The sequence below is a fragment of the Saccopteryx bilineata genome, chromosome 3 (assembly GCF_036850765.1).
Source record: "Saccopteryx bilineata isolate mSacBil1 chromosome 3, mSacBil1_pri_phased_curated, whole genome shotgun sequence".
Classification (NCBI taxonomy): domain Eukaryota; kingdom Metazoa; phylum Chordata; class Mammalia; order Chiroptera; family Emballonuridae; genus Saccopteryx; species Saccopteryx bilineata.
The window spans coordinates 52,252,504-52,279,241 of NC_089492.1; the positions used below are offsets into that span (position 1 = coordinate 52,252,504).

At 35.8% G+C, this 26,738-nt stretch overlaps 1 protein-coding gene across 2 annotated transcripts in view; it reads right to left on the minus strand.

The window, feature by feature from the left end:
• Nucleotides 1-26,738, minus strand: part of ATP6V1H (ATPase H+ transporting V1 subunit H) — a 144,238-nt gene that overhangs the window by 80,646 nt on the left and 36,854 nt on the right. For both annotated transcript variants that reach the window (XM_066266124.1, XM_066266123.1), the window contains 2 exons: nt 25,091-25,188; nt 20,628-20,820 (listed from right to left, as the gene is read on the minus strand). In XM_066266124.1, coding sequence (XP_066122221.1) covers nt 20,628-20,820; nt 25,091-25,188 — 291 coding nt within the window. The remainder of the gene's footprint in view (nt 1-20,627; nt 20,821-25,090; nt 25,189-26,738) is intronic.

Consider the following 26,738-nt stretch of genomic DNA (forward strand, 5'->3'; position numbering starts at 1 on the left):
ACTGATGGCTGATGGTTGCTAGAGGGGAGGTGGGTGGGAGAGATGGGTGAAGGAGAATATAATATTGTGGTAAATTTGCATGATGGCAGATGATTATTAGAATTAGGAATTGTAAGGTATGTAAATGTTGAATCATATTGTACATCTAAAACTAATATACTAGAGTGGTACCTTGACACATGAGTTTAATTCGCATCATGGCCGAGCTCGTTACTCAATTTGCTTGTGTGTCAAATCAAATTTCCCCATTTAAATTAATGGGAATGCAATTAATCTGTTCCAGTCCCCCAAAACACACAAATTTTATGTTTTACATGCTTTTAAATGAGAAAATGTGCTTTATAAATAACAAATACATGCATGCATACATATATATATACACACACATTGTGTCCGTAAAGTCATGGTGCACTTTTGACCAGTCACAGGAAAGCAACAAAAGACAATAGAAATGTGAAATCCACACCAAATAAAAGGAAAACCCTCCCAGTTTCATATCTATTCAGTGCAGTTCGATGTGGGCTCCATTTGTTGCCACAATTTGTACCCTGTAAAACAGAGACGTTTCTTTAACACCTTATGAACTGTAGTCTTGCTTAGGTGTAATTGTCGAGCACACGCACACACAGATTTTTTAGGGCTCCTTAGGTAGCTATCCCGTATAGCCTCTACAGACTCGTCTCTGACTGATGGCCTACCAGAACAGGGTTTCTCCACCAAGCTGCCAGTTTCCTTCAACTGCTTATCCCACCGAGTAATGTTATTCCTATGTGGTGGCGCTTCATTATAAATGCACAGATATTTACATTGCACTTTGGTCATGTATTCAAATTTAGCAAGCCACAGAACACACTGAACTTTCCTCTGTACTGTCCACATCTCAACTGGCACGGCCGTGGGCTGCTCCGCTGTATACACGGTGTTACGTCATCATCTGCGCATGTACACATGCTGCCACATCATCCTACAGAAACTGGGAGGGTTTTCCTTTTATTTGGTGCAGATTTCACATTTCTATTATCTTTTGTTGCTTTCCTGTGACTGGTCAAAAGTGCACCATGACTTTACGGACACACTGTATATACATAATAAGAGAGAATGTAAAGAAATAAACTGGTTTATGAAGTGTATTTACCTTCAAGGTCAGGCGAAGATGCTGGTGGAGGGGGAGGAGATGTTAGCATAACAATGGCCCTTCCCAAGCAGAAAGGTAATCCACAATTTGCAATCAACTGCCCTGCTCTGAGGGCAAGCACACAGACATGGCTGCCCAGCGCCATTTTTAACAATAACAGTGAGCAAACTCAAAAAACACAAATTCTACAAACTCATTTGCCCAACATTTGTGATTCAAATATCCGCTCATGACCTAAAGCAAAAAATCCTCGAGTGACTGCTTGTCTCTCAAATTACTCGTGATTTAAAGTGCTCATGTGTTAAGGTACCACTGTATTGTATACTACTTATACTTTAAAAAATAGATAAAAAATAAAAAATTAGTCTACCCATACCAATAATTACTTTAAATGCCAGTGAACTGAACACTCCTGTTTAGAGGCAGAGATTACTAGATTAGAAAAAAGTTCAAAATCAAAGTATATGTTTTCTAAAAGAGATAAACTTTTTAAATACAAGACATAGATAGGTTGAAACTAAAAGAGAAAGTCCTAAGTATATCAAAGCTGGTATGTCTATATTAATTTCAAGTAAATTAGGTATCAAGACAAACAGCATTATAAATAATAATAAAGGACATTTCACAGAGATTCAAGGACCAGCTCATTAGGAAAATGTAACATAGATAAATGTTAATAGCATAGCTTCAAAATACATAAAGCAATAATTAGCAGAATTAAGGGGAGAAACTGACAAATCTACAATACCTGGAGATTTTAACTCTTGGCAATTTATAGAACCAGTAAACAAAAAAATCAGTACATAGAGGATCTGATTAACACTATCAACCGCCCTGACATTTGTACAACTATACATCTGCAAAATATATTCTTTTTTAAAGTACACATGAGTGAAGGTGGTAAAGGGGGTTCAAGGACTAAGCAAAAAAGGACAAAAAAAAGAGAGAAAAACTCATGGACATGGAAAACAATGTGACTGCAGGATGGAGAGTAGGTAAAGGATGGTATACAGGGTAGGGGGGATAAATGGTGTTGGATGAAGATTTGACTTGGGTGGGTGAACATACAAGACAGTGTACAGAGATGTGTCATAGAATTGGGCATCTGAAACCTGAGTAATTATGTTAACCAGTGCCACCCCAATAAATTCAATTTTTAAAAAAATGTCTTGTGACACACCGGTTGAAAATTGCTAATCTAAGCCAATGTCGAAGATGCAACTCAGCTTGGGAGCCTGCGAACCAGTACCTCCCAAGCCTAAGTGTGGTCTCTTAGATGGCAAAGAAAATTCCCTGGAGTCACAACCAAGCTTTCTCCATCACTATCTCCGTTTTGAGAGTATTTTCAAAAGCAAAAATTACTGAGAAGTTCAAGATAGCATCTAGTATCAAAACATGTTCTAGTACAAGAACATTTACGTGAAACCACTTATGGCTATATCTGAAATGGATTAAAATGTCAAGTGTTATCAGTGTGAATGTCTCAGGTTCACTGCTAAAAGAGACATAGTTTGTCATTTTAATCATTTTGATTTGTTTTTATTGCTATGTACATCTTTCATCACATGTGATAAAGCTACCTTGTAAGCACCTAAAAATAATAATAATAAAGTGTACATGGTACATTCACCATGGCAGACCAGAGGATAAGACATAAAACAAGTCTCAAATTTCAAACACTTGAAACCACATAGCATGTTGCATAATCATAATGAAATTCAATTAAAGACCTTAAACTGTGGCAAGTCTAAATTCTTATAACCTCTATTAAACTCTTCCCTTCTTCCTTTGCTTTTGTGCAATTTTACTTATTCTAAGTTTTCTGTTACCTTTTCCAGTTACTTTTCTTATTTTTATCTCTTCTAATATTAGAAACATACCAATGCTCTTTAGTTCATATAATCCTTTGTTATTTTTATTGCATATTTGTTGAAGAATTAAACTTCATATTTAAGATATTATCATAACTAACGTTTTCAACTATAATCTCAACACAGTCAATACAACTAATATGACAACCAAAACCTATCATATTCTTCTGAAATTATCTCTCCTCTCAATTTTCTAAGATAATAGGACTTCAAAACTCATGTCACATTTGAATCTCCCCTTTTCCTCTACCCATGTCAAATCAATCAATAAGCCTACTTTTCCATCAAAATATTTTTAATTTTATCTCTCCATCTCATTGTAAAGAAACTGAATTTGCCAGGGGTAAAAAAAAAACCCTGCAAAGTCTGGCAGCAGTGCACTCCTTTTTATTATTGTTGTTATTATTATAGCTGACATACATTATATTAGCTTCATATTTTCATCATAGTGAGTCAACATTTATATAGCTTGTGAAGTGATCACATTAAACCTGGTAACCACCTGTTATCATACATAGTTATTGCAATATTATTGACTATATTCCCTATGCTGTACTTTACATGCCCATAGCTTTTTTTTTTTTTTTTTGTATTTTTCTGAAGTTGGAAACGGGGAGGCAGTCAGACAGACTCCCGCATGCGCCTGACCAGGATCCACCTGGCAAGCCCACCAGGGGGCGATGCTCTGCCCATCTGGGGCGTTGGCTCTGTTGCAACCAGAGCCATTCTAGCACCTGAGGCAGAGAGAGGCCACAGAGCCATCCTCAGCGCCCAGGCCACTTTGCTCCAATGGAACCTCGGCTGCGGGAGGGGAAGAGAGATGAAGGAGAGGGGGAGGGGTGGAGAAGCAGATGGGCGCTTCTCCTTTGTGCCCTGGCCGGGAATCAAACCCAGGACTCCTGCACGCCAGGCCGACGCTCTACCACTGAGCAAACCGGCCAGGGCCGCCCATAGCTTATTTTATAACTGGAAGTCTGTACCTTTTAATCCCCTTCACCTATCTTTGCCCATTCCTTTACCCTCCTCCCTTCTAGCAAGCATCAGTTTGTTCCTTGTATCTATGAGTCTGTTTCTATTTTGTTTTGTAGATTTTTCTATTTTAGATTCCACATACAAGTAATATCACATGGTATTTTTCTTTCTCTGTCCTTTAAAGACCTTAAAACTCAAATGCATCTTCACCTAAATAAGAATCAAGACTAAATATATAGCATTTTGGTCTTTATCCAAGTAATGATGCAGAGGGATCTTGACTTCACTGAGAACAACTTGAAATTAAGTGACAATTTAGGTCTTTCCCTCACTAAAACTTGTATTCTGTAAAATACAGGTTAAAGCAGTGCTTTTCAAATCACCTGCAGTAAAGACCAGTTTTGTTTCTTTTTTAATTTATAATCAGTTATGAATGCATTACATTTATAAAATAAAATAAAAATGTACTTGTAGGAAAATAAATTTTAAGACATGCCAAAAACAAGCTCAAATTTTATACTATTAAATTTGATAGTCATATAGTTATTCTGTCAAATTACTTAACTTTCTAAATTCTTACTTCTGCTTTCTGTACTGATTGAAGGCTGCTAACCAAGAGTTCACAGCACTACACTGACATGTGGAGCACACTTGAATCACTATATTAAAATACCCCCAAATTAAAAATCTCTTGGTCTTACTAGAACTCATTTAAACCTCATATCTAATGAAAAAAAAAAGAAAATTTCTGAACTAAGGGATGAGGGAACAATCTGGGAATAAAATTTCTTGATAGCAACAGTTTCATGCCAAAGCAGTGGGCATAAGTTTCCATATACTTAAACTACAGTGGGCTTTTAAAGAATTATGACTATGAATTGTCTGCACACGAAGGTATACGTATGTATATATTTTAGTATGTAGGTATGAATTAAACATACCGATTAACATAACTAACGAAAATCAACAAAATGAAAAGACAACCCAGTGAATGGGGTATCATATTCACCAATACATCTGATAAGAGCTTAATATCCAAAGCTTACAAGGAACTTATAAAACTCAACACCAAGAAAACAAACAATCCAAATAAAAATGGACAAAGGACGTGAATAGACTCTTCTCCACTGAAGACATACAAATGGTCAATAAACATATGAAAAGATGCTCAACATCACTAATCATCAGAGAAATGCAAATTAAAACCACAATGAGATATCACCTCACACCTGTCAGAATGTCTACTATCAATAAATCAACAAACAAGTGTTGGTGAGAATGTGAGAAAAGGGAACCCTCGTGCATTGTTGGTGGGAGTGCAGATTGGGCAGACAATGTAGAAAGCAGTATGGAGTTACCTCAAAAAATTAAAAATGGAACTGCTTTATAACCTAGCTATCCTAATTCTGGGACTATATCCTAAGAAACCCAAAACTCTAATTCGAAAGAATACATGGATCCCTACGTTGCTTGCGGCATTATTTACAGCAGCCAAGATTTGGAAGCAGCCCAAGTGTCCATCAGTAGATGATCAGTTTAAAAAGCTGTGGTATATTTATACATGGAATACTACTCAGCCATAGAAAAGGAAGAAATCTTACCTTTTACAACAGCATGGATGAACTTGGAGATTATTATGCTAAATTAAATAAACCAGTCTGAGAAAGACAAGTACTATGATTTCACTTAAATGTGGAAATCTAATGAACAAAATAAACAAACAAAAACATATTCATAGATACAGAGAACAGACTGATAGCTGACAGAAGAGATGGAGGTTGGGGCACTGAGTGAAAAAGGTAAAGGAATTAAGCAAAGAAAAGAATTTATAGATGCAGACCACAGTGTGGGTACCGCAGGAGAGAAAAGGGTTGGGGGAGATAGAGGGTAAATGGGGGAGATGGTGATGGCGGGAGACTTGACATGTGGTGATGAACACACAATGCAATATACAGGTGAGGTTTTATAGAACTGTGCACCTGAAACCTGTATAATTTTATTAACCCATCTCACCCCAACAAATTCAATATTTTTTATAATTTTAAAAGAAAAAAAATTCAAGTTTAATTTGGTGGTATTTCTTTCTAAGCCTTTCTTCAAAAAAACCATACAGTTGTAAAAATATAACTTAACTCATTATCTGACATATTATTTAGGCTCTTGACAAAGCAAAGCCAAAAAGAGAAATAAAACACAAGAAATGTAAAACTCTAAATAAAGAATTAGATCTTCAATGTCTTTCTCAATCACAAGTTCAAAACATTCTTCCTTATTTTAGAAACTAAAGACTGACAAATCAATTTAACCAACAGAATAACATTTGGAGAAGCCTGGAGTTCGGTACCTGCTATGAATAGATGAGATTGACATTTTCAAAAATAAAATTCATCTAACCAAGTGGAAAAAAAATAATTAGTAGTTGCTAAATTTCTTTAGCCTATAGCAGCTCACAAGCTTCCTAAAGTCTTCAGTACCATTTCCTACAAGAGTTTCAGGATGTTGGGAAAAAATACATGAGTAGACCATCCTCAAACAACCTTATCAGTGAAATCTTTCTTAAAGGTTACAGAATTTGAGAAAGACAAAGAAAAAAAATGACACTTTATTTTTTTTCATGTATTTGATGGCCTAAATCAAAAGGTTTTACTATGTCTCTTCTAATAGCTCAGTTTTAACTCAGCCATGTACATCAAAGATGTAGTTGTCTAAACACAGCCTTCTGACTTTCAGCACTAAGTATGCTCAACGATGGCACTGGCACAAATTTAGCACAGAAGAGTATAAAAACTATTATTGCTGCCAATAAATTGAGTCTATTTCAAATATCAATTCTAAATTAGAAAACAAAAGCCCAGAAAAGGTGATGTCAGCATCATAGCACAGTGAGAAGACTCCTTTTGTTTCTCCCCTTGAATTTGCAGTAAGTAGCAAATATAACTAAACAAAGAATGCTCTCCTCAACAAACATGTCTGAAAGATCCATGCATCAGTATATCTAAAGGTGGGCATATTGGAAAGAGTAGGGGAGAAGACAGAACGGGTAGGGAGATACACTGGCCACAGATGTAATTCAAAGCCCACCACAATTTCGACGAGCATAGTGCCGGTGGTAAAACTAGACTATGTTCCTCATGCTACAACTTGAAGAGTAGTGCGGCAGAGCAGTGTTCCTCCAGGAAGAGGCATCGACCTTCCCCTTGACCCCATGTGGCAAAACTCAGGAGAGGTGGCTGGGAAGCCTTAAATAGCAAAGCAATGCCAACAGACATTGCTGGCAGAGAAATAAACCTGCAAGATCCCAAACATGTCTCCCTGCCCTACCCAGCCCAACAGTGCCCAGAAAAGCAGTGAAGATGCTTCCAAAAAACATAATAGGGCCAGAAATTATTAATAAAATGAAGAAAGCACTAGGAGCTCACATAATAGGTTTTACACGACTTGCCACATTTCCCCACCACAGTAATGTTGCCCTGTAACTGAGGCAAGCCAGTTACAGACAGCAATACTGCCTGCCATCTCAATGGGTATGTGGAATTTTTCTCAACCAAATGAAGGTCCACTACAATTCCAGAGGTGCAAATAATACAGGCAAAAGAAAACAAAAACTTGCACTGTAACATCTACTAGAAAATACCCTACCAATCAATCTACTACATTGTTGAGAACAAGTAAGTATCTAAATAAGAAGAGAGTTCACTACTTCAAATGATAGGCAGAGAAACAAACCAACAAATACTATGAACAACAAAAGTAACATGGGAGCACAGAAAGATAATGAAAAGTCACCAGAAAACAAACTCAAAGTCATATGTGACTGTGATTTAAAAGAGAATTTAAGCAGTTACAAAGAAACTCAAGATAAAAAAGAACTCAGAAAGGCAGTTCAATGAGTTCATAAATAAAATGAACAAAAGAAGTACTTTACTAAAGAAGCTGAAACTATAAAAAACAAATTGTGGATGTGAAGAACTCAATAAATGAGATGAAGAATGCATTAGAGAACACTGGAAAAAGAGCACATCAGATGGAAAAAGATTTCAGAGATAGAAATCTAGAAATAAGCCAGGAGGAAGACAAAAGAGAACCAAGATTTAAAAATAATGAAAAACTGACCCTGACAAGTTGGCTCAATGGATACAGCATCAGCCTGGCATGCAGACATCTCAGGTTTGATCCCCAGTCGGGGCACACATGAGAAGTGACCATCTGCTTCTCTTCCCTTCCCTCTCTCCTTTCTCTCTCTTTCTCTCTCATAGCCAGTGGCTCAACTGGTTTGAGCATTGGTCCTGGCGCTGAGGATAGCTCAGTTGGTCTGAGCATCAGCCCCATATGGGGCTTGTTGGGAAATAAATAAATAAATAAATAAATAATAATGAAGAACTCTATGAAAATTATCTTACGCCATCAGAAAGAGCAATATAAGGATAATGGGTATACCAAAAGAAGAGAGGGAAAAAGGATCTGAGAGCCTCTAAAAAGAAATTGCTAATGAGAATTCTCCAAGCCTATGGAAAGAACTTGACTTCCGAACAGAAAAGCTAACAAAACATGTAATTATAGCAACCTAAAAAATGACCTTATCCAAGACCCATTTTACTCATACTGTCCAAAATAAGTGACAAAGAAAGAATTCTCCAGGCAATGAAGGAAAAAATGACTGTGACCTACAAAGAGAACCTCATTGGATTACCATCAGATTTTTCAATCAAAACATTACAAACCAGGAGAGAGTAAAAGAAAACAATCAAAATATTGAAAGAGAAGAACCATCAGCCAAGGATAATATATCAGCAAACCAATCACTTAGAAATAAAGGCTTTCACAGACAACCCAGAGCTGAGAGAATTTATAAGACCTGCATGACAAGAAATGTTGAAAGATCTTCTACCAAAAACAAAAGGCAAAGGATACAAAATTTTGAGTAGATGACTAACAGAAGTATGAAATTACAACTCTCCCTCAGAAATGGATATTAAACACAACAAATGTTAAAGGAGAAAAAAGGCATTAAAAACAACATGGAATTTGGTAGCAAATGCACAACATAAAAAAAGATAATTTGTAACAATAAAATCATAAAAGGGGAGAAGAATAAAGACTGAACATGTACAACTGAATTAGCATAGATTGCAACCAAAAGAAAAAGGACTACTGTATTTTTGAGACATTTTACACAAACCTAATAGTAACTACAAAACAAAAACCTACAGCTGAAACACAAAACATAAAAGAGAAAAAGTCATAGAAAACCACCAAACTAAAATAAGAGACAGAATCACAAAGGAAAAGATATAATGGAGATACAGAGCAATTAGAAAACATAAAAGAAAATGGTTATAGGAAATCCTCATGTCAATAATCATAAATGTAAATGGACTGAAGTCACCAACAAAGAGGCACAGAGTAGCAGACGGGATCAAAAAGAGAAACCTAACCAAATGCTTCCTTCAGGAAACACATCTCAGCCGCAAGTATAAAAGTATACACAAAGTGAATGGTTGGAAAAAGATTCTCCAAGCAAATAGCCAAAGAAAAGCGGGTATAGACATCCTTATATCTTATAATACTGACTTCAAGACAACAAAGATAAAAAGAGACAAAGATGAACATTTCATAATGATAAAAGAGAAACTACCATATTTCCCCATGGATTAAACGCACCATTATTCAAAAAATTTGAGGTCTAAAAGCCAGTGCATCTTATACAGTGGTTGTGGCATTCCAAATACCATAGATGGAACTGAGGACGAAGTAATATATGAAGACAGTGATTCGTCATCAGATACAAATGAGGAAAAGCTAACAGATGGGAGTTTTGACAGTGATGAGGAGTTGTATGAATTTTATGATAAATAAAAGTTGAATTCAATTAACTTTATGTAATATTTTTTTTTCAAATTTCGGGCCCCAAAATTAAGGTGCGTCTTATACACCGGAGCATCTTATACAAGGGGAAATACAGTATATCAGGAAGTCATAACACTTCTTAATATATATGCACCAAATCAAGGAGAAAAAAGAATAAAAGTTCTACTAACATATAAAAATAGAAACAGATAAATACACACTCATAGTTGGGGATCTCAACACACCATTGACAATTTTAGACTGATCATCCCAACAGAAAATCAATAAAGAATTATCAGCCTTAAATGACACACTAAAACAAAGGACATGATAGACATTTACAGGACATTTCATCCCAGCACATCAGACTGTTTATTCCTTTCTAGTATGTATAAAATATTCAAGGATAGACCATATGTTGGGCCACAAAAATAACCTCAAAAAATTCTAAAAGACAAATTATATCAGGCATATTCTTTGACCATAAGGCTCTGAAATTAGAATTCAACTTTAAAAAAAAGAAGAAACCCATAAAAATGTGGATATAAGCCCTGGCTGGTAGCTTAGCTCAATCGTTTAGAGCATTGTACCAAAACGACAAGATTGCAGGTTAGATCCCGGGTCAGAGCACATTCGGGAAGCAACCGATGAATGTATGACTGAGTGGAACAACAAATGAATGTTTCCATTCTATCTTCTACCTTTTCTCTCTCTTCCTCCCTCTCTCTGTCTCTAAAAAAATAAATAATAATAATAATAATAATATTGAAAAAGCTCTGCCAGATAGCTTGATTGGTTGGAGTGTTGTCCCAGAGTGGGGAGGTTGCCAGTTCAATTCCCAGGTCAGGGAACATATAGGAGCAGCTCAATGTCCTTAGCTCTCTCTTCATGCCTCTCTTTCAAAAAAAAAAAAAAAAGTGGAAATTAACAAACTTCAAAAATATGACTGGGTCAAAGAAGAAATAAAAGATGATATCAAAAAATATATACGACAAACAAGAATGACAACATGACATATCAAAACTTCTGGGATGCAGCAAAAGCAGTAATAAGAAGGAAGTTTATATCATTACAGGTTTATATCAAGAAACAAGAGTGATCCCAAATAAACAACCTAACATTACATCTTAAAGGGCTAGAAAAATAAGAACAAAGGCAAGCCAAAGTCAGCAGAAGAAAGAAAATAATAAAAATTAGAGCAGAACTAACTGAAATAGAGAACAACAACAAAAATCTATAGAAAAATGAATACAACAAAGAGCTGGTTCTTTAAAGATCAATAAAATTGAAAACCCCTGCCTAAATTCACTAAGAAACAAAAGAGAAGGGACTTATAAAAACAAAATTAGAAATGAAAAAGGAGAAATTACCAGACTTCATAGGTATAAAAAGGATCTATACTAGAATTACATGAAAGATTATATGTCACCAAATTTAACATCCTACAAGAAATGGATAAAACTATACAATCTTTGTAGACAGAGTCAGAATGAAGTGGAAAACCTAAATAGACCCAGAAGCAGGGAAGAAATATAAACAGTTACCAAAAACCTCCCCCAAAATAAAAGTCAAGGGCCAGATGGCTGCACTAGTAAATTCTATCAAACATTCAAAGAAGATCTGATACCTATCCTTCTCAAAGTCTTCCAAATAATAGAAGAAGCAATACTCCCTAACACATTTTATGAGACCAACATAACCCTCACTCCAAAAACTTAGCAAGGACAAAACAAAAAAGAAAACTACAAACCAAAATCTCTAATGAATACAGATGCAAAAATCCTAAACAAAATTCTGGCAAATCGAATACAATACACTAAAAAATAATACATCAGGATCAAGTGGGATTCAGTCCAGGACCACAGAGATGGTTCATGTTGTAGTAATATAATGTTATAGTAATTAAATATATAGAAATATAAAAGACAATAATATGGAAGATATATAAAAGTAATTAAGATATATTAAAAATAATTAAGGAAATTAAATAGTTATGCCATCTGGATTGGAATATAGTGGATGCAGATGTGATAAACAGACTCTTTCAAGCAGGGCCCAGTTAGTGTGTGTTTGAAGTTATACACAGATAAGAAGTGGCTTGATGTCATAACTTTGTAAATTAATGTAAATAAGAACATCTTAAAAAGTGGTTTGATGTAACATTTCAGATTATCATAAAAGGGGTTTCCTGTGAGGAACTCCCAAAAAGGTGGGTTGAGGTGATAATCCTGTAGAATGACACCTGTTAGAAGCTATTGGCCAGAAAAGGTACTAAAGCTGAAGGGCCCCATGCTGCAGTAGTTGCCCAGACTCCAACGTGAACATGGATTGTCTCCGCGCTGCTCTGACCAAAGATAGCCGAGAGGAGCACGCCGATGGGGCCCCCTTAAGCTGTTCCCAGGCACGCCAAAAGGATTTGTGAGTAATAAACTGCCTGTGTGATTACTGCAACTAACTCTGTGTGTGAGTCTCGTGCTTTTCCTCTGGTGGCAGTTAGTGTCAGCACTGATTAGTAGCATCTTTATAGCCACCTCAACAGTAGTCTCGAAGAGGCTGCCAGCCTGCTAATAAGCAGGAGTCCCACTGAACAGGGAAGTCGAATCAGGGAAACCTGGTCAACGTAGAGCTTGGGCTCTACTGGGACATTCAATATACATAAATTGATCAGTGTAATACACCACCAACAAAATAAAGGACAAAAATCATATGGTCCTATCAATAGATGCAGAAAAGGCATTCAATAAGATACAACATCCATTTATATTTAAAACACTCAATAAAATGGATATAGCAGTAAAGTACCTCAACATAATAAAGGCCATCTATGACAAACCATCAGCTCAAATACCAAATGATGAAAAACTGAAGGCTTATCCTCTAAACTCAGGAACAAGACAGGGCTGGTCACTTTCTCCACTCTTATTCAATAGTGTTAGCCAGAGCAATCAGGCAAGAGAAAGAAAGAAAAGGCTTCCATATAGAGAAAGAAGTAATGGTATTACTTTTTGAAGATGACATGATCTTGTATATAGAAAACCCCAAAGACTCCACCAAAAAACTATTACAAACAACAAACCAATACAATTAGGTTGCAGGATACAAAATCAACATACAAAAGTCTATAGCTTTCCTATACACCAACAATGAAACATCAGATAATGAACTGGGAAAATACAATTCCTTTTACAATTTCAACAACAGAAAATTCCTATGAATAAACTTAACAAAGGATGTGATGGACCTATATACTAAAACTACAAAGCATTACTGAAAGAAATTGAAAAAAAAATACAACGAAATGGAAAAAATATTTCATGTTCATGGATCAGAAGAATTAACATAGTTAAAATGGCCATATTACCCAAAGCAGTATACAAATTTAATACAATCTCCATCAAAATCCCAATGTCATTTTTTTTACAGAAATAGAACAAAAAAATCACCAGGTTTGTAAAGAACCATAAAAACTCCGAGTAGCCAAAGCAATTTTGAGTAAAAAGAATGAAGCCGGAGGTATCATACTACCTGACTTCAAATCATACTAGAGTCACAATAATCAAAATAGCATATTACCAGGGAAACAGACAGACCAATGGACCAGAATCGAGAGCCCAGAAATAAAACCACATATTGATATATATGGACAAATAATCTTCAACAAAGAAGCCAAACACATAAAATGGAGAAAAGAAAGCATCTTCAATAAATGGTGCTGGGATAATTGGAAAGCCACATGCAAAAGAATGAAACATGACTACACTTTGTTCCCATGCACAAAAATTAATTCAAAATGGATCAAAGACCTAAATACAAGATCTGAAACAACAAATTACATAGAAGAAAATATACAAGCAACAAATAAGCAAACAATCCCATTTTTTTTAATTAATTTTTTAAGGAATTTATCTGAAGCCGGAAACGGGGAGAGACAGTCAGACAGACTCCCGCATGCGCCCGACCGGGATCCACCCGGCACGCCCACCAGGGGCAACGCTCTGCCCACCAGGGGGTGATGCTCTGCCCTTCCGGGGCGTCACTCTGCCGCGACCAGAGCCACTCTAGCGCCTGGGCCATCTTCACTCCAATGGAGCCTTGGCTGCGGGAGGGGAAGAGAGAGACAGAGAGGAAGGAGGGGGGGTGGAGAAGCAAATGGGCGCTTCTCCTATGTGCCCTGGCCGGGAATCGAACCCAGGTCCTCCGCACGCCAGGCCGACGCTCTACCGCTGAACCAACTGGCCTGGGCCTCCATTTTTTTTTTAAAAAATGGGGAGAAGACCTGAACAGATGTTTCTTCCAAGAAGACATTTGGAAAAACAGGTATTTTAACTTAAAAATATAACTAATATATAGAAAAGGATAGGCAGATATACAGGGGGGTCCTCGGGTTATAACAGTCTCAACATACAATGTTTCTAGTTTATTACACTCACTCCCACAAAAACTTAAAATAATACCACTTAGCATCGTACTTACGGACTAAATGGTAAACTAGTTTGCACACAGAGGAATATGCAGTATTCTTTTTCTGTGGCTTAGTTGTATTTTTATGTTCTAGATTATGATTTTAGAACTGTGTTAGGATATATGTGTCTTAGGCTAAGGTGTGTCTCAACTTCCACCAAAATTCAGATTACATCACTGTCGTCTTTATGAATAGAAAAAAGCCATGCACTAAGAGGAAAGAGAGACTTGCTTTCTGTGACATGTTTTGTTAAGTGGATTACACTTCACCAAATTTTTAATATGCCCACAATCTTAACATACTCATGAAAACTAGATGTAGGAGACATTTAGCCTAATTCATTTTCAAAGCAGAAGTAGCTTTAAGCAAACATATTATGTCATAGAATTGTATCATCATACTTTTAAATATGGAACCAAACAAAGCAGCCAAAATTTTTTTAAAATTTAACTCAATTAAGAAACCAGTAAAAATATTACTAAATCCAATACTGTTAGTATAGGTAGCTAGATATCAGTAAGAGAAAAGGAAACAAAACTGGTTAAGTCAGAAGCTATAGCTTCATACACACTCCAAGGGACAGCTGCATCTTTTACCCTCGAGACCTAATCCCCAAAGTGGGCAGAAAAGATATGTTACCAGCCATTAGCCTGGATACTAACAGAGTAATAAAAACAACAGGTGAAATTCCTCTGTTGGGCACATGCCTAGTAAAAGCCAAGATGGATGCAGAAGAATGGCCTTTCTATGAGGCATGTGCAGTAGAAGCCAAGATGGCACCATAAAGGCCTGTCTGTCCAGGCTAGGAAAAGGATTGAACTGGATAAAGCACACAGTGCCCTGGAAGATCTAGGAAATGGACTGGTTAGGGGGAGGGCCCAACATCAGCCCATGAATGAATGGGAAGTTGATTGTTTAGTTTGTAAAAGTGCCTACCCCTCCCAGCCCAAGATAATACAATCAAACTAACAAAGGAAAACTCCCTTCTTCCCTCTCTCTTTCCACCTTTCTCCTTTCCTCTCTCTCTCCCTCCCATGAGCACACATTCCTTCCTGAACTCACATCTCTCTCCTGAGGCTGGCAGCCACATGGCTCCAACCTGGGATCCAAGAGCCAGCCTAGATACAATAACACAGCACCAGCAGCCAAAGTGCAGCCAGAAGACTATGCTAGTCTAACAAGGACAAAGGCTGAAGAAGACTAAGTTGTGGCATGGCACAGAATTTCTGGACAATGGCCCTACTGCTGGGCTTAATGAATACAAGGCTGGACGTTTTATACAGCAAGATGGACAGAACTGAGATATCAGGAAACTGGGAGCAACCTTCTATTTCTAGCCCAATAAATCTTACCACAGCACCTCAACCTATCATGTGTGGTCCCCAGAAATGCTTTTCTTGCAACTCTGTGAAAGATCCCAGTTCCAACCAGCAACAAATACCACTACTGTACTAATATAGAAGGTTTTTCTACTTTTACTTCAGTGTTTTTCTGTCCCTTATATGATTACAAATACTATTGCGGGGCTACTATATGCCAAATATTCATTTAACCAAAATATTCATTTTCTCCAGAGGCATTAACATATGAGCATATGTAAAGTCAAATGACAGACTTAAAGAAACATTACTATTACCAGACACATGAACAAACTGAAGCATGAAGAGGGTAAGCAACTTGCCAAACCACAGAAGCCAACCCACGGGCACAGCAAACCTGACTTCCTCTGTATATACCAGGCACTCACACAACCAACCTGCATGTACACATTCTTTGTAGTAACTGATGCCAAGCATGATCTGACTAAATTGTGAAGAAACAAGAATTCCACCTCCCTTCCAACTATTCAGCTTTCTAGCCCACTGCAATTCATCCAAAGTTAATCCCCCATGTAGGAAGGGAGCAAAAATTATAAATTATAGGTATTTAAATATCAACAGGCTTCTTCTATATTTGGGAGTGAGACTAGTTTAATTTATACTTTTTTCTTAATATTTTTCTATATCTTATTTTTTAACCACAACACCATAATATTTTTTTATTAATTTTAATGGGGTGACATTGATTAATTAGGGTACATAGATTCAGAGAAAACATCTCCAGGTTATTTTGACATTTGATTATGTTGTATACCCATCATCCAAAGTCAAATTGTTTTTATACCATACTATTTTTATAAACAGGAAAAAAAAATCAAACTATTTCCATTTTCTTAAATGGTAGGGCTTAATAAGGAATAGAAGGGTTTAATAAAATAAAGGTTCCTATAACTACAACAGGGCAGAAAGTTGGAAAGACAAGGGAGAAACTCAAAACAAAAACAAATAGGAGTATTAAGCCTTCAGAAAATAAATATATCAACTTGAAAAGATGTGACCATAGTGAATAAAATTTAAAAGCATAATCAGCTCTTACTCATGCTCCATCAAGTAGGCACAGTACACAATAAGTAGTAAAAGTAGGTCTGACAGAGCCTTATTTAAAGGCACTCAGCTTTGGTGGGCAACATCCCATTAAGTATGAAAACAAGACAGGACAGGTGAAAGTTTGGGTTGGCCCCACTAGATCAATGCCCTGAATGGTAACAGAGATCAGCAAAGCAAAAACTCCATTTACAGAGCAAATCTGTTCCTTCAGAAAGAAATGGCCACAAATACCAAGATTGTATCATCAAGAGCCAGACTTACATGCTCCATTTATTCCTTTAACATTCACTTTAGAATGGGGGTGGGAGACAGAAGGGCAATAATAAGGTGACCAACTTTTTTACAATGAAAAGGAGGACAAAAATAAATTGAAGAAAACAATATCATAAATAAAAAACATTTTATTCATTGGAACAATAATACACTATAATATAATGTGTAATAAAAACATTTGTAATATTTTATATTGTAATTATGCTTACATGCCTATTAATTTTTAATAATAATTGTAAGAAAAAAGTACTGATTTAGATACAAATATGTCACATCACACACAATGGATCGACTCTGCACCAATCGAATACAGACATTTACAGATTAGTCTTCCAATATCAAAAAGGAGGACATGTAGGAGGACACTTTTCAAGGGAGGACGGAACTTACAAAAGAAGGACTGACCTCCCTAAAGGAGGACAATTGGTCACCTTAGCAATAATCAATCCTTCTACAAGAACAAATTACTGACAATTCCAGAAAATCCTTTTTTCCTTGCTAACATTTATCAACCTCTCTCCACCTTTGTACTTCTAAAACTCCTATGCATCTTTCAAAAACCTCTTTAAGCCTTTCCTCTGAAGCTTTTCCTAAAACCCCTTATTCTTACTCTCCACCCTGTCTTATATTTCTTTTACTCTTGTACAATATTTACCATTGCATGGTACTGACATTTATTTACATATTCTGTTTTTATTGAACAAGCTCTTTGATGTTAAGCTGTATCTTGGGAATCTGTGTTCCCTATGATTATTTTAACAGAACTGGAATGTAAAGGGGATTCAAAACTTGTTTGTGAATTAAATTGAATTCTAGCAACAGAAGGAGACTATCAAAAGCTACGATTCTAGAATTTTCATCTTTGCTAAATAAATGACAAAATGGATAATGAAACACTCAAGTAGAAGAAAAAGTACATTCAGCTTAGCTACTAAAATATTTCAGTCTCATTAATACAAGCAATTCTGACTTGAGGTTTGATTACTACTTTACCTGGACAAGACTTAAATTCACATCATGCAGTTTGCTAAAGAAAACTAATGGCAGAAGAAGAGAGGTACATTTATCTATTTATTTACAGTAAACCTCTCAAAGGCTACAGAACAATTTTACATGGGAAAAAAGTTACATTTTATAAATAAGGAATATCAAAAACAAATCTAATACACAGAACATGGTCAGCAGCTGACTGGCATTTATCATATCTAGCAATCCACACTTCCATTTCACTTTCCACTCTTTCAATGAAATTTATACTGAACTGAACTTCTTAATGCGTTCAGTCACTCATTTAACACTTGTTAGGTAACTAGGAAAAACATGGAAGTATGATGCTTTCACAGCTGGTATATTCAGGAAAGGTTTCTGAATTCTTTTGTCACATGACTTATGATTATCTTTTTTAAGGTTTTCTCTCTTTCTAATGCCACTGGTCAAGGTTCCTGAGAAAACGCCCCTCCCCCCCCCAAAAAAAAAAAAAGAAAGGAGATGCCAGAGTGGTGAAGAAGATGGCTTTGGAGCCATGCAAACCTCACTGAAATTCCAATTCTATCACTTACTAACTGAGGAATTAAATCTCCAAGTCTTGGTTTCCTCAACTATAAAATAAATAGTATCTACTGGATTATCATGAAGATTTAACTAGGGAAATGGACAAAAATCACTCAATAAGTCAAAGAAAGTTTAGTATAATGACTAAGAGCATTAGTCAGACTACCTGAGTCTGAATTCAGGCTCTGCTACTTCCTGACTATGTTGGCAAATTACTTCACCTCTTGTGGCCTCATATCCATTGCATGGAGTTCTGGGAGATTAATGCATAATACATTGAAAGCAATTAAAATAGTGCCTGACATGGAATAAACTCTCAATAAACATTAGTTATTACTATTATTAACTGCAAACATCTAGAAAAGCATTATTATACATCAAATTTTAAAAATTAAAATGTGGCAAATGTTAATAAGCAATTTATAGGAGAAATATAAGTGGCTGATAAAAATAGTAAGAGATGTTCAGCTTCACTCATTATTTAACAGCAGGCAAGTTTATAATTGATTTCCTTTTTCACTTAATTTTTTATAACAATTTAGTAAATCCCTGAAAACAAGCAGTTGACTGTTACTAATCAGCTCAATTCACCAGGTATGGTCAAAGCCAGGAGAGTCACCCAGGGGTATCCCAGTACCCAACCCGCCTGCTGCACAAGGCCAAGGCTGGCTGTGAGCCAGCAAGGAGACACCTGTGACAAGCAGGGGCATTCAAATTCTACTGTCGGCTCCTACTTGCTGAGGGAAAGGAGTGTGGGGGAGGGACAGAAACATTAGACTAATGAGAGACTGCCAAGTGTTGAAAACTGTTCCCTAATTATACTGAAATGTGGGGAAAATAGATATGGTAAAAAATAAACTTTCGATATAAAAGTTTCTCAAGTGACTAAACCCCTAATGGATTTCCAACCCTAGTATCTCCATCCAGTGGTAGAAGGGAAGAAAAAAAAAGTTTCAATTCCATCTCTATAACTATGTCCAACAGAAATATTCATCAAAGTGGACAAATATAAAAGAAACTAAAAACATCCTACCATGCCCATCAATAGAACACTGGTTAAATAAACCACTTTACATCAACATGGCAGAATACAGCCATTAAAAAACTGAAGATCTACACATATAAAAATGAAAGCATACTTATTATATATTGTTAAGAAGAAAGTTATAGAACAATATTTGTATTATGTAATTTTTATTTTCTAATACAAACTTACACATCTATTTATATATTTATCACTATGTGCTTAGAAAAATTAGAAAGATGTTAGTGACTATATTTGGCAAATGCAATGTTAATGCTATTTAAATATTTGCAATATATCTTCCTACTTTTTATTTTTGATTTGTTGGTTTTTATTTTAGAAAAGGATAATAACAAACACTAGTTAAAAGCAGATTCTGGGGCCAATAACTTGGATTTGCATGTCCACCCCATGTATTTATGGTTGCCCTCAGAAATGCTAGTCAGTACATCCAAAATCTGAAATACATTTACTACAATAAGGGCCCCAAAAGAGAAAAGCCTCAATAATAATAGTCTCTTGGAACACTCTTCAACAGAGAGACTTTCTTTTTTTTAATTGAGTTTATTGGGGTGACACTGGTTAACAAAACCATACAGATTTCAAGTGTATAACTCAACAAAACACCACCTGCATACTGCACCATGCACCCATGTCCCAAAGTCAAGTTTCCTTTTGTCCCTATTTATACCACCTTTGTCCTCTTTCACCCCCTTCCTTCCTTTCCCTCTGGCAAGACTAGCCCCATAATGCCATCTGTGTCCATGTGTTATATAATATCAAAAAAATTAAAGAACTTCTTCTGAATCTGAATATAATGTAATTACATTTTCTTTCAAGCATTCTATAATTTATACTTTTCATCCATGCAAATGGTTTCCTCCCACCTGTCACATTCCTACATGGCATAAATACAAATTAGTGGGTTTTTTTACTCTGTTCACCAATACTTTCATAACTACATGAAGAACAAGTACCTTTATCCCACCTGCCAAAAGTCCACAAACACACTCCACAGTGAAAATGTCATACATCCACCATAAAAAAAAAAACACAAAAAACTTACACGGAATGCTGCAAGGATGATTCTTGTCACTTTCTCTTTGACAGACTCTTGGAGGATGTCGGACAGAACAGGAATGATATTATAGCGCCGCAAGTGTTCACACATTTGAGGACTGAATGCCAGAAGCCATATTGAAAAAATCATTTGATATTGGAGTTGAAAGCCACATTTGTTACTCAAAACTCCCATTATGCTGAAAAGGAACACACATTAAGAAAACAGTTGATATGAGTATAACAAAAAAGGGTTCTAATTCATTTTTTTTGCACTAATGGAACAAAATTATGTCAGTTTCTTTTCCGTTACCAACAACAAGCTAGCTAGATCCCCACTCACAGAGGACCATTTGCAGCACAACCCTCTCTCCAAAAGTCACAGAAATTCAGCAAGCAAGCAGCAGCACTTGCTGCAGGGAAGCCATGAGAAAGGGAACACAGACTTGCAGTACAGCACAGAAGGAACAGTACAAAACAATCTGACAGATATTAAATAAATAAAATCAACAGGACATGGTGACACAATGTATGCACATCACAGTGAAACCAGATGTTATATCAAGATTCTGAGTCTCGACAACCAAGAGGATCATGTATAGCTTTCAAAATATTTAGGAAACTCAGAGAAAAGAAGGAAAAAGTAATGCAAAAATCTACTATGAGTCTAAATTTGACCCAGCCAGTCACTGATTTTGAGGGGTTAGAACTTCAAAAGTTTCTAGTTTAATTTCCCATTTTACTAACAAGAAAACTGGGAAAGCTAAATTAAAATCAAAGAGGTTACACCAAAGAAGAGTACTAAGAAATGCCTCCTCATTCATGCAAGGCAAGAACAGAAACCATCAAATTAAGCCACTAAAAAATGACCAGAGTGGTTAAGGGAAACTAAAAACCTACAGACGTACAACACAAAGAACAAACTCTAATGTAAACTATGGACGTTAGTTAGTAAGAACAGATCATTACTGGTACATCAATGGAAATAAATGCAGCACACCAGTGCAATATGTTAATAATAAGAAAAACTATGAAAGGGCAAGTATATATGGGAACTCTCTACACTTTCGATTTTTCTGTCAACCTAAAAATGCTCTAAAAAATAAGTCTATTGCCTGACTGGTGGTGGCACAGTGGATAGAGCATTGACCTGGGACACTGAGGTCCCAGATTCAAAACCCAGAGGTCATCGGCTTGAGCGCAGGCTGAGCATGCGCTCATCTGGCTTGAGCATGGGATCATATCCATGATCCCATGGTCACTGATTTGAGCCCAAAGGTCACTGGCTTGAAGCCCAAGGTCACTGGCTTGAGCAAGGGGTCATTGGCTAGGATGGAGCCTCCTGGTCAAGGCATATAAGAGAAACAATCGATAGACAACTAAAAGTGCCACAAGTACAAGTTCTTGCTTCTCATTTCTCTCCTTTCCTGTCTGTCTGTGTCAGTCTCTCTCTTTCATACAAAAATAAATAAATAAATGTCTATTAATATAAATAAATTTTAAATCTAATCTCATAATCTACAACTACTAACTTAGTGGAAGGTTTATATTTGCACCATTTCTCCATTTCTCTGATTTGTTTAGTTATAAAGTTGCTAAATTACCCTTATTTTTCTCATGCATGAATTCTCCCTTGATTTTTTTCTATTTTGGTGGTTATGTAAGACTTGCATTTATTTACTACTGATGTCAGTATTTCAACAGCTATAAAATCATGTACTTTTATTTTACTAATACCCTTAATACCTAATTTTTGTGGCTCTCTGATTCTTAGCTTCAGTACATCATCAAAGTCTATTAAACTAAACTTTAGTATTTGCGTTTTTTGAGTAAATATAATTATCTGTAGAAATTGCTGTTTCATGATTTTTATTCTTTTACCAGTCTCCCAAATAAGAAATCTACTTTTTGTTTAATAGAATAAAATGTAATTTATTTTGTAATTCTCACAGAAGTCTTTTAAACTTAAGACAGATCATGAGATCTTAGGGATTTTACGTTACCTATAATTTGAAGATTTACACTATTTCATCATGTTACACATTCTTTGATCAATATTCATTCATTATTCCCAACTATGCTAAAAATATTAAAGGCTAAAATAATAAGAAAAGTAGAGATTAATGGAATTGCCTTGAAAAATAATGTAATAGTAAAATAAATAATTAGCCTTTCTTACCGTATTGCCCAAAATATTGCATCATTTTTTAAGAATGTAAATAGACTAGAAACACCATCTTTGTAGTCTACCTTTTATTAGCACCATCGTCCTGTTTCTGCTAGCCGTAGAAAGGTCTGCCTACAAAACTGGCTCTTAGCTGGCTTCTGGGAACTTAACTGGTAAACAGTTCCCTACATCAATACAGAACTTTTCCTGAATGATAAGGTGCTCACTGTAGCTAAAATGTTTGCACAAACAATATGTTTATGCTGAACACCTGCTTTCCTTTTGGTGTCTGAAACACTGTGGCATGCTAAGCAGAGGATGCCTACATGGCCATCCTGCAATATAAACTATGAGCATGCAGTCCCTATGGGTTTCCTGGGCAGAAACCTCACACAAATGCTTTTACATTTTCATTGCTAGAGGAAAGTGTGCTGAGCCACTCCCTTATGGAGGGGAGAGAACGTAAGGAAGCTTCACATGGATTCCTCCAGACTCAGCCTGTGTCTCTGCTCCCATGGTCCAACCGTATATGTACCCGTCTCTACTCTGTCTCTGTAATAAATCTCAGCTGTGAGAACTAAATGCTGAGTACCCTAACTCCCTCTGTTGAGTTTCCTGACACAGTGGGAACACAGCTGAGAATTCAGAACTTATTATTTTTGGCCTTTAATGACAATTAGCTGAGAAAGGCATTTTACAATTATTAGATGAATCAGAAGTTGAAAGCAAAGAGACAGACAGTATTCCATTCTCTAACAATGGTGATGAAACTGGTCACATCTGTGAGTCTTCAGATAACTATATCATAAATTCATTTTCTCAAATTCAAGAATTAATGAATAAGCAATATATTTCAAAGGACAAAAAGGAAATATGGTATTATCACATAGCCATTCAACATGAAAGACCTCAACACGCTATTTTGCAATAAGAATCTGGACCATTCCATTTTGCTAAAAGAACATGTGAGGGTTTTCTTTCATCTTTTATGATGTTTGTGCACCAAAATTCACTTAATACAAAGAGGTGTACTATACAAAAATTCTTATTAAAATTTCTAATGGTTGTTTTCACTCTCTTTATTCTTAATTCTGTTAATTATGTAAAAAATAACTAAATATATATTTTACAAAGGCTCTAGACAGCAAGTGGTAATGACTATTTATTCTTACATACTGAGGATTAAATAAAGTAAAAACAGATTGAAATTTTGCATCTTAATACAAGATTACTAATCTGTTGAGTCAGTGGTCACTGAGTGGTTCATGACAATTCAAATGCAATTCATAGGAACAGCCACTTGCAGAAGTAACCCACCCTAAGAAACTTCATGCAAACACTGCCTCAGAAGATCTAGGTATTTGGTCCCTTTGGCAGGTATAGCCCTACACTGCTGATAGGATGCATCAGCCTAGTCTGATGACACAGCACCAAGATCATCAGTCAACATTTCTTGCTCTGAAGCCTTGCTCACCAAGCAACCATCTGTTGATAAACTAACTTCCTATATAGGTTTTCCAGAAAGAAACAATGTCTTCACTAACTTAAAAAAGTATCTGGTTAAGCCTGACCTGTGGTGACACAGTGGATAAGGCATCAATCTGGAAAGCTGAGGCTGCCAGTTCGAGACCCCAAGCTTGCCAGGTCAAGGCACATATAAGAAACAACTGAGAGCCGCTACTTTCCATTCCTCCCTCCCCGCAGCCTTTCTAAAATCAATAAATAAAATCTTTTTAAAAAAAGCATCTGGTAAAGAACAGTGAGTTCTCTCATATGAATAAACTGGCCTTCTGGAAGTAAAAAAGGATTTCATTTGTTTGTTTTGGGTTGGGGCTTCTTTGTATAAATATGTTTGTTAAACCTCAGAAAGCATCTCCTCACACTTTCTGAACCTGCAAATGAGGACCCCACAAAGAATGTACTAATTATGTAGCATTACAAAGCATGGTTTGTTTCACTCCATTCTGCACAAGACCTTTTCTTACTGATTTTTGTCTTTATTTACCACAAGATATTTTTATAACTTCTTTTCTATTATGAGTATTTGAAATTTGTTCTATCAAGATTAGGTTTTTAGGACTCCTTAGCCTCTTGTACTAGCATAGACCAAGCAAGGGAAAGGGAAAATAGTCTATATGCTAGTTATTAGTTATTGACTTCTATGAAGGTTAGCATATCCACTGTTAAACAGATATAGAAAAATTAAAATACTTCCTTTGGATGATTAATGCTATTAATTTCTTTGCAAAAGTCAAGGATAGATGCTTTTAAATGTTCTACATCAAAAGTAAAAGGGCACTCACCAGTTTACCCCATCTGCTTCTACCCAGGCAAAGCGGTACTCATTGACCCGAAGCATCAGCTGCAGACACCCGGCAACACACTGCACATACTGAGAGCTCTACACAAAAAGAAGTACAAGGTTTTAAGATTGGAAAGCATTTAAAGTCATGAGACTGCACATACACAAAAAGTCTGGATTTTCACTAGAGTTTCTTATCATCAGAAAATTCAAAAGTCCCTAACATTTTTTCGAAAGACAATTCTCATTTTTGCTTTTCTCTCTCCTTCTTAGAAACAAAGCTGATTTTTCTCTGCCAAATTAAACCTACACAGTTCAAGACTGCTTAATTAATACACACAGTTAGGAAAATGAACAAAGTAATTATATCTTTGATATGGTTTTATAATTACTTTACAATGTTTCATTCCCCCCTGAACAGAGGGACTACTATATGGATACTACTATTCTTCATAATTATAGACATATCCAAAAATGATAAAATTAAAGAGATAAAAGTGTATGCTTTGAGACAGGCCTATATTTGAATGATCTTGGTCAAGTTACTGAACCTTTCCAATATTCAATATCTGCATCCTTAAAGAGGATGACATCTCCAAGCACTCTTAAAAGGTATTGTTAGAACTAAGTAAAGTTATTCATTTAGCATACAGTTAGACATTTCACAGAAAATCAATAAATGAGAATCTTAAAAATAAAAACCAGCAAATAAAAAGTCTAAACACTTGAAAAAAAGACTATAATTTTAAAAACTATTAGTTCAAAACCACTGTCTTAGAGAAATACGATTAAATATGAAACTAGAAATGAACGGGAACAGAATCCCCAGGGATTTGCACAGGTTCCTCCATTTTAGCAAAGCTAGTAGTAAAACACCTGGCCTGGGCTAGAAATGGAGACACAAAAGGTAATTTCAGACTCTAGCCTTAAAGAACATGCTTAAAAAAAATGACAGGAAAAAAGGACTCACGGATGGGCTATAAATTCACAGCACCTAATATACACAATGCTCTGTATTTTCATTTAAACAAGGTTTATTAAAACCTAACACTTCAAAGAAACTCCAGGCACTCAAATACAAAAAACACAATAGTATCAGTATACTTGGAAGAATAATCAAAAGTTATCAAGAAAACGTTATTTTAGATTTTACCTAGAAAGTAGTGAACATAGTTGCCTAAAAGCACAAGAGATCCAATAATATAATTTGCCTGAAAACTCAAAATATTAGCAGAAATTAATGACCAAAATATTTTTAAATTTTAAGCTCTAAAACAATCTTCCATAATGGAAAAAAAAGTCTATTTTTCCAATTAAGTCAGCAGGTAGTAATCCTCTGTGAAAGAGGAAATTTCATCTTTCTTCTTCAGAGACAGACTAAGCAAGGTTTCTAGATATCATCAATAAAAAGGCAACCTATGGTAGGTATTCTCTCCTCTTCCATTTATCAAAAATTTCCTCTCAACACAAAACTTTCTTGGTTCACTGTCAGGTTTTTCTTTCCTGTATCAATTTACCACACTATTCTGAAATACATGACACATTTCAAATATGGACTCTTTATTGTTATTTATAGCTTCAAGATTCACATTACAAATGAGCATATAAAAGATGCTGGTTCTAAAACTGCACTCTCTCCTATTATATAC